Source organism: Triticum dicoccoides, chromosome 7B (assembly GCF_002162155.2).
Source record: "Triticum dicoccoides isolate Atlit2015 ecotype Zavitan chromosome 7B, WEW_v2.0, whole genome shotgun sequence".
Classification (NCBI taxonomy): Eukaryota; Viridiplantae; Streptophyta; class Magnoliopsida; order Poales; family Poaceae; genus Triticum; species Triticum dicoccoides.
The window spans coordinates 153891211-153901045 of record NC_041393.1 but is presented as its reverse complement, the minus strand read 5'-3'; the positions used below and the strand labels follow the sequence as shown (position 1 = coordinate 153901045).

The 9835-nt window shown below is 45.4% G+C and overlaps 1 protein-coding gene and 1 long non-coding RNA gene across 2 annotated transcripts in view; one reads left to right on the top strand and one right to left on the bottom strand.

The window, feature by feature from the left end:
- LOC119341866 overlaps positions 1–949 on the top strand; it is a 3123-nt gene extending 2174 nt beyond the window's left edge. The window contains exon 4 of the mRNA XM_037613715.1: positions 291–949. Coding sequence (XP_037469612.1) covers positions 291–295 — 5 coding nt within the window. The 3' untranslated portion in view covers positions 296–949. The remainder of the gene's footprint in view (positions 1–290) is intronic.
- A 1313-nt stretch (positions 950–2262) lies between these two features.
- LOC119336320 lies at positions 2263–3184 on the bottom strand. Its single transcript, XR_005162361.1, has 3 exons — positions 3032–3184; positions 2697–2704; positions 2263–2424 (listed from the first exon to the last, which is right to left on the bottom strand). It is a non-coding gene; the product is annotated as an uncharacterized LOC119336320 (long non-coding RNA).
- Between the last annotated feature and the right edge of the window lie 6651 nt (positions 3185–9835).

Here is a 9835-nt window from a genome sequence, read left to right as displayed (position 1 = left end):
CACCCCAGGACTGCATGTAGCTCCGCCACTGGTGTCTTTGCAGACGGCATGCACGTGGTCACATTCGTGCTGCATGGTACTCTACGCTGCTGCATATTTTATTGTATCCTTCTTGCATGGCCCATGCACGTCGATGCATGTCTGTTTTCCTCTCTCTGCTACGTGCTGCCTTATGATGCTTCTTATATCTACGATCTCCACGACGTCGTACGTGCCGACAGAACTATTTTCTACGCGAAAAAACATGGGTGCGTTCCGCTATATACTGAAAGCTACTTCTTTCTTGGCAGTGTAAGCGATGGAGAATCAAGGAAAGTGCAGTAGTGCTCCCTCGGGACCCCGTTTTACAGCAAGTCATCATTTTTCCTTCCTGCTTCATCAAACAAAGAGGTTGTTCTTCAAGTATTGCTCTACTCTTATCTTATAGGATTTTGTTTCTTCAGATGTGGAGATGGCTAGGAGATTTGAATATTTGAATAAGATGGAAGACATAACGATGTCTCTTGGGCAACCAAAGTTAGTGACTATTCCAGGTCTCAGTTTGGGACTAACTTATGTTTCGCCGATGGCGGATGGTAGTTGGAAAATTATAGAAGAGAAAGAAAAATTTCTCGAAGAATGTCCTGAGCAATGGAAGATATGGCGAGAAGAGACTAATGAATGGAAGGTATGGCAAGAAGAGCAAGAATCCTTGAAAGCAGCAGATGAGGCATCCTTGTTGGCAGAGGAACAAGCTCGATGGAAAGCATGGCAGAAAGACCAAGATTACGTAGAATTAGCAGATGGAGCTTTCTTGGTAGCAGACGAACAAGCTCAATGGGAGGCATGGAAGGAGGACGAAAATTGTGTGCAGGTTTTGAAAAGGCGACGTACTAGCAACCCAGGTGGTAGGATGTATATTCAAGGGATTTTCTATTTTTAACTTCATCTTTCAGCAGTAACAAGACATGTTTTCATATTCAGTGTTACTGTATGATGTTGGCTTGGTCTTTGTGTAAAAAATGCAAGAAGAAACGAGCTTACGACAATTGTGGAGCATATGTGGGCCATGAGCTTAGTAGTTTGACAGGCCAGTCGGCCCATGGGCTTGGAAAATGTTTGCCTTTCCCAATTCGTTCTATCTAGGCTGCAACGTTTGAAAGCCATATACCATTCAGCCAAATAAGTTTAGTTTTGTGCAGGAATTTGCAAAATCACTTTACCACTCTATCACGGGCAGCAATCCTGCAGGAGGGTATACTAGGATGATCTAATATATCACCAACTACTTCTAGCTCATTTATGTAATGTGTTTGTGTTTCTACATATAGTTCTCTGCTTACAGTGAACTGTATGTAGTCTAAATAGTTTATTTGCCTCGGAAGTGTGCTACTTTTAATTTGTATCTTTGTACCCCTACATTTGAAAAAGTTTAATAGCTTCATATGCTCGGTTTCTTCAATATCTCTATACATTGTTGTGAGGTTAAATGAGCATGCACTGATCCACTCTTGAATCAATAGATTGACCATTTGCGAGTGATCATCAAGCGCGGCGTGCCGCCGCGCGGGTTAGGCTAGTATTTCTCAAAGAACACAACCGAACCTTAGTGTGCAAAGATCATAGTGCTCGACCACCAATCATTGAACTGGTTAAAGTACAAACAAAATTAATCCTGTCGTAGAATAAAACCATTATGACCTACTAAATCCAACCTAACAAAATGATCCACAGAACATTTGATGTGTCGTTAATTGCCAGTTGTTATTTTTTTTGGAAAAAAACCATGGCGCAACATATCTAGCTAGTATCAAAAAACGCCAAAAGTTGGTGATCCAATGAATGTATTAAGTGATTGTCTTAAAGCTTGTACCAAACCTCACACAATATCCCTGCAAAAATTGGACAAACTGAAAGTACTAATACTCTGAACTTGCACAAAACAGAAAGGTACCATTTTTATTCAAGCTACATTTACAGGCTGCTTTTTAGTTACAGAAAGTTGGGAGACACATAATCAAAGTAAGCTTGCAGATAGTGATAGATGAGGCAGAACAACTACTATAGTGAAAGTATCCAAGCAATCAACCAATGATAGAAATACCATGCAAATCTTATCCAAAAACACAAACAATAAAGTTATTAGTACTCTGCCGCAGAAATCAAATAGGGGAGGTATTGACCTGAGGCTTGCATTATCAATTTGTGTGTTGATGCCATGGACGATCGAAGATCGGCTACGAAGCTGAGGCACAATCAATGGTACCTATGACATCGAGGAATTAAAATCATTAGTTTTCCAAAAATGAAGTATGGAGGCGGGGAGGATAGGAGCACACTGCCACAGATAACCACATATTCGTCCTGCAAATGCTTGTCGTCGGCATAAGAATATACTGCCACCAAAAGTCCCAAAGCCAACCATTCCAGGACCAACCTCAACATCTGTAGAGCGGTCAAGTACAAAATAATTAGTTCTCAATTTGTGTGTTGATGCCATGGACGATCGAAGATTGACTACGAAGCTGAGGCACAATCAATGGTACCTATGACATCGAGGAATTAAAATCATTAGTTTTCCAAAAATGAAGTGTGGAGGCGGGGAGGATAGGAGCACACTGCCACAGATAACCACATAATCGTCCTGCAAATGCTTTTCGTCGGCATAAGAATATACTGCCACCAAAAGTCCTAAAGCCAACCATTCCAGGACCAACCTCAACATCTGCAGAGCGGTCAAGTACAAAATAATTAGTTCTCTAGCACATATATCTTGAGCAGAACTCTTAATCTGAATCATTTGAGGCAATTATCATTCTATATAACCAGTCTAATTAATCCCCCATGCAAAAAAATTGTACTCTTAGCAACAAAAAAGCGGATAATGGAATAGGAAAAACACTAAAATGTCTACTTCCAGATTCTTTTTTTGTAGGTTATTTCCATATTCATGGGCGTGCAAGCACTATGGAGTAAAATTGAACAAACAAATCTAAAATACATGGGATGAGAAGGAGTAGGTGAAGGAGCAGGAAGATAGGGAGGAGCTCACATAGGGAGGTGCCACCAGGGGAGAGGGAGACGGCGGTGTGCCCCCACGATGACCTTTCTCGCTGACCTTCGCTATCCCTGCAGTGACGGCACGCAGGTGGATCGGCCGCTTCTCGCTAATGGATGCAACCTCGTCCTCCCTGGCCTTGGCCGCCGCCGCATCGGCCCTCTCCGCGCCCGCCCCGACCGCCGCCGCATCGGCCCTCTCCGCGCCCGCCCCGGCCGCCTCCATAGCTGGGCCGAGCCGATCCGCCTCCTGGCTCGCATCCCTCCTCCGGCCGAAGACGCACTAGTTGAGCTCCTCCTCCGTACCTATCTCGCACCGAGGTCACTCCTCCTCCCGCGGCTTCCTTGAAACCTGGGGCAGATGAGAACCTCGCGAGGTGGTGGATCTCATTGAAACGGACGGCGGAGCCCCTAGGTTGTGGCTGTGGTGAGGGGAGGAGGGGGGAGAAGGGAGAAACAAGGAGAGGAGCTGTGGCTGTGTTGATTGGGATAATGGGCTAGGGTTTCCCACCAATGGCGGCTGGCCAGGGAGAGAGATCGAGGAGGGAGGGAGCGGTGCGGGCGAGGGGATTGGGAGTGAGGCAGGGAGGGAGTGGTGCGGGCGGGGGATTGGGCGAGGCGTGCCCCACACTCCTGCAGATGGCACGGCGCGCACGCGGCGGGCAGGGAGAGGGTGATTCTGCACCTCGAATCAGTTCGCCCAGCCAACACGGGCGCTGCAAGAGCCCACCGGTCATTGGCTATGCAAAGTCATCGTGCAGTAAAAACGAGCAGTGAAACAGCTAGTGAACATCCAATGCCTGAAACGAAGTCAAAGATCGGACTTCCGAAGATCGAACGGCCAACGAATCCTGCCATCGAGGGAGTTCCCTGGGAGCGAGTTGGCTAGCCTCTTTTTTGTTTTAAATGTGTACCTTACTAGTTTTGAGCAGAGTAGCAAATTTCACGCGGCCCCGGGTATATCAAAACGCAGGGCCCATGCATCATTGCCTTTCGGTCGAACCTACGTCCACATTTTTTGTACGTACTATATCTCCACTGGTCCCCGAACTGAAAATGCTGCCTCGTTCCCGTAAAACCAAGCGGCCCACACATATTTAAGGCGTCGATTCGAACCCGTTTACTACGATGTGGCCCACTCATCATCGGTTTTCTTCAAGAGGACGAGGGAGAAGCCGATTTGTAGTGGAGGCGCTTTCAAAAAAAAGGATCTGTAGTCGAGACCCCTACCCTAGGGTGCCCTAGGTAGCTGTCGCACGCATCATTATTTTCTCTTTTCTTTATGCTCTTGCGCCCTAGAGTGAAATGATGGTTGCTTCGTCCATCCAGCTTAATGCGGGAAAGGTGGGGCTTTGTGATTTGGCCCCTCATCGCTCATTTTCTACTACTACGGCGCTACGACCGGGGTGCCTCCAATTCCAACCGCTGCTCCGAACTGTAATTTGGTGCATCGCACGTGGAACAAGACGGTGGATGAGCCACATGTCGGCCAAAGGGGTCCTATTAAGTGTGTCGCCATTTCGTGTGCGGACTGACCCTGCTTGAGTTGCTACGCCAACACGACAGGAGCAGCCTACCACTTGGTTTTGCTCCGCGGTGAATCCCGACTATATTGATCTAAAAAGATAAGTGCTGAACTACCCTCTCCATCTCGGTTTTTTTATTTTCAGGCATCTCGGTTCATAGGGCCTGCACGTAGTTCTAGGTCATCCATTTGACTAACTAAATATGAGTTACTATGTCACAAAAAGTATATCATTGGATTCTTAAGCAGATGTAGTTGTATTTAAAAGTCGAGGGTGGGGCTTTTCCTGCGCGGTAGGCGGGGCAATTTCGCCTAGTCGGTTCGACAGAGACGCGAGAAGATGAGGGAGTAGGCTGCTGCAAATGTAGGGTTGTGTGATTTGATAGCGAGTTACTGCTGGACAGGTGTTGCCCCGTGATTTGACTTGCCATTATCATTTTAACTGCGGCGCTACGACCGGCGTGAGTCTCCCGATTCCTGACCACTTCCATACAGGTGCCTCTCCCAATGCTCCACCATGTAGTAGAGGCTGGCTCTTGCATGAGAGCCCACTTCTTCACTTTTTCCTTTCCTCTCTTTCCTCCACATATGCAAAAATACCATCTAAAGTGCACTATTGTACTTACTTGCTCCTACAGGTGCTTAAGCTTGCCACATAGGCATAAAGTCTGATGTGGCAAGTTAATCAAGAAGAGAGAGACTAGTTTGGTTACCCAAGGAAGAAACGGTGCTAAACGCGTGTACCTAGGTGAAAAGACAATTTTGAGTCTATAGCTAATTAAATGAAGCAAACTTAGCAACACCATTTCATTGGAAGAGGCCACTCCTTGGCAAATGCAATAAATACTAGTACTCCATGTGTCCCATAATATAAGAATGTTTTTGGCACTACACTAGTGTCAAAAACGTTCTTATATTATGGGACGGAGGGAATACGAAGAAAGAGATAGAGAGAAGTAAAAAAACACTTATAGCCAACCTTATAGCCAACCTTGTTATAGTATGAGTGACTAAGTGATAACTATGTATGACATGCCAACATCAGATAGCCTAACGCACCGTGTTAAATCTCCAAGGGCACGACCGCGCGAGCGACGCGACGGTCATGGTAGGCGCGACCATGATACGGGCTGCTGGCAGCCCTTGGATCTGAGATCAAACGGTCGCATGCTAAGTTGCTGAAAATTTGCAGAATAGCCCTCCAGGATAGGATATTCACCCATAGGTCTAGAATCACGCCATGCAACCATTTGATCTCAGATCCAAGGGCTCTCAGAAGCCTGTATCATGGGAGAATGGAAAGCCACTACCCTGCCGTTCGCACGCTGGCAGTTCGATCCTATTCGTCCCCGCACGTCCTTCAATACTACGGCGGTTTGCTCCTAGTCGTCCCGTCCATTCACATTACGACAGTTCCACTAATCCTAACCCTCCTCCCAAATCCATGGCGTCCCAAATCTCCACGATCGATGGTGAGTACAAGGTTATAACTATCACTGGCGATGAGTTCGACGTCATCTACACCCGTTCTTCCGTGATGGTGAAAGGATTCCTTTTTCGCTTAAGACACATGTTCGAAAACTCAAATGATGAGTGGGTCGCTGGGCTAGATGTTGAGTACACCACAGTCCTGGGAAGAGAGAAGGATCTAAAGGACGAAGAGAGAAAGAAGCCCGCCGTGATCCAGGTTTGCGTATATAAGGTTAGCTTGGTCTACCACATATGCCATGCCGACGTTGAGTGCCAGGATTTTAAGAACTTCCTCAAGGACAAGACAATGAAATTCGTTACTGTAGACTTTAAGAACGACAAAGAAGTCCTGGGTCGGATAGGCCTCATTGTAGGCACACTACTAGGAAAAGGGCTATAGATGGGATGGACACTAATGGCGCACTGTACATGTGGTACGCCATTACTAAATACTAATGGCGCACCATGTGTTTGGTGCGCCATTAGTGTGCAAATACTAATGGCGCACCATATCACACGGTGCGCCATTAGTAAAAAAAATGTTTTTTAATTTTTTCAAAACTACTAATGGCGCACCGTGGGAGTGGTGCACAATTACTACTTGACATAGTAATGGTGCACCACATCCACCGTGCGCCATTAGTAGTTATAAAAAAAATAAAAATAAAAATATTTTTTTTAGTAATGGCGCACCTGTGGACAGTGCGCCATTACTAGTTTTAACTAGTAATGGCGCACTGTCCACAGGTGCGCCATTACTAAGTTTTTTTCAAAAAAAAACATTCATTTTTTTTTCTTTTTTTCTTTTCAAAACTAGTAATGGCGCATCGTGGGTGTGGTGCGCCATTACTAGTTTAACTAGTAATGGCGCACCGTGGGTGTGGTGCGCCATTACTAGTTATGGTGCGCCATTACTAACTTGGCCCAAAAGTTCCCGAATGCACCCCCCTGACCGTCTTTTCAGTTTAAAAATAAATAAATGAAAATGATAAAAATGTCAAAAAAATAAAGGAAAATAAGTTTCCCATGTGATATGTGGTCTAGTTGTTGGGAAAATTTACAAACATGAATTTCGACTTTATTTGCAAAATCTCTCTGGAAATTTGTAAAATGGCCATAACTTTTGCATACGAACTCGGATTAAAAAGTTTTTTATATGAAAAATCATCTACTCGAAAAGTTACGGGGCTTTCAAGATCTAGAGGCAAAAAAATTCAAAAAAAATTCAAACTTACTAGTGGCGCACCATGGATGTGGTGCGCCACTAGTAATAGAAAAAAAATTGGTTTTGAATTTTTTTTTGAATTGTTTTTCAAAAAATGATATGTAATATGACCGGGAAGTTTGAAATATTTTTCAAAATTTCATCATAGTCATGAACATGAACAAAGTCCTAGACATCAACAAGGTATAATAGGATTGGTATGCTAGATATATCAACAAGTGCCTGTGAAGTGAGCTGTTGCTGGGGTTGGATAGAACTCTAAAGTTAAGCGTGCTTGGGCTGGAGTAGTGTGAGGATGGGTGACCTTTCAGGAAGTTTGACCACGGAGTGCGATTTGACCTGACATTAAGCATATTGACCCGAGATTAAGCCATAGTGACCTGAGATTAAGAAAAAAACGAAAAAAAAATTAATTTTTTTTTGATTTTTTTACGCCATTGTGATTTGACGTCTCATTGCTCTTTACTACTACTGGGCTGGTACGAGTGGGGTGCGTCCCCCTGCTGTTCTGCACTGTTATTTGGTGCTTGACATGTCGACCCGGTTGCTATATGTTACACATTTTGGCGACAGGAAGTACAAAATTCATGAAAGGGAGCGTCGACGGACGAGTATACTACAGAATTCATGAAAGGGAGCGACTTAGTTTTGGAAAATCTGTTTTTACGGAATACGTGCCCACTAGGGTTTATAGGGCTCATCTAAGAAACATTCGTTTTTCCATTTGATAAGTCTCAATTCTACTATACTAGTGGTCAAGAGGAAACTAACCAATGCATGTACAAGTTCATGGAAATTTAGTGGTCATTCATGCATTCGTTCTAATTAATGCCTCGGTAAACATAACTTCTTGAGAAAAACGAGTGTACTAATTACTTGTGCAAACTATGAAATTAATTCGACCACTCACCGTCTACCTTGGTTGTAGAGATTTTGAAATTGATCCATAAACTGGAAAGGAGGGAGTAGTAACTTTTGTCTCGGTTACTATTTGTGGCCTTGCATAGATGCAAAATGTATTTTTTTATAGTGGCCTTGTATAAGTAAATGAAGGGAGTACTAACCAAGGTACGTAGTAGGGACAAGGAGTAAACGGAGGGAGTAGTAAAATTTTCTCCTCGTGTCGCGAGCCACTGCGCGCGTGGGCGAGGGAGCGGGCGTAAGGCGTACAGTAGTAGGAGTACAACTACTACTACTCGTAAGCAAGCTTCACCTCATCCCGCGAGCCACCGCGCCCATGGGCGGGGGAGACGGCGTACTAAGCAAGCTTCTCCTCGTTCTGCGAGTTGACGGGACACATCAAAAGTACTCCAGTGTATAGAGCCTTGCCTCTAAGATAGGCCCCACATGGTTTGCCTCTTTTTTTAACATAACATGTCAAGTCGCAATTTGTTTGTCCACCTGTGGTAGATGATCCTCCTTCCACCAAGTGGACAACCAGTACACGTGTCAAATTACCACGTGGGCTACCTTTTTCATACAGAAATGAGCTCCACCGTGTACCCGTGCGGGTGTGGTTGGGAAAAAGACGGGAGTACGTGCGCCGTGCGTGCACCTCTTCTCTTCGTGCACGTCCCCCACCTGCGTGGGTGTGTGTGGGAGAGATACAAACCTAGACATAATGCGCCGTCCGTCCCCATGCCTCCGCCCAATCTGACCACCAGTCACCACCACGCCCCACTCCTCCTCACCTTATCTCTCATCTTTCTCCCTCCATTTTTATATACAAGGGGACAATATCAAAATTACAATTTGCAAATATAGAAGGCCACTAACACTAATCGACGCAATATTAATGGTGTTTAACTCGTGGTACTAGCAAAGAAGGACATTAATTATCCCTTGCATGCATGCGGGAGTTTGTAAAAAAATGCATCTTCATGTTCCGTGCAATGCACGGGCATCTTGCTAGTCCATGAAAACAACACATGGAAAATTCCACGGCGAACGAGGGATTTGAATCTGTTGGAAGGGGCTGTTTGGATATTGCCCAGGGTAGCCAAAATATTGGTGACCCTTTTGTCCACCCGTGCATGTGCCACCAATGAACGAGGAATGGCTCGAGTGCTCATGCTATCATGCATCCTCCAGTGCGCACATTGGAGACGAGCTCGCATGAGCTGTGTTTTTGTGTCCCACAATGCCGCCCGAGCCGCCCACAGACCGACCGGCGACGCGCAAATTACGCCATCCAACCGTAGCCGCACACATTATGACAGCAACTCAACCAACCGGACGAAATTCACGCAAACACGTAGACAAATTGATATTTCATATAAACAACGATGGAAATCATATAAAATACCGGATTTTCATACAAACACGACGGGTTTCATTACATTCAAATGAACTACGCAGTGCTAGTTTTGGACAGCATAGGTATATAATACCTGGCCTAAATGGTCGCCCGCCGATCGATTTGTGTTCCTCATTTCCGGCAGCACGATCACCGGACTGCCGGGAGCCCCGGAGGTATATGCTTCAGTGCAAAGGCTGGCTCACTTCCCCACTGCCCAACTGATATCATTGGCTGGTGCCGAAGATGATGGTGGCCGGCACCGATTCGAGTTCATCACTGG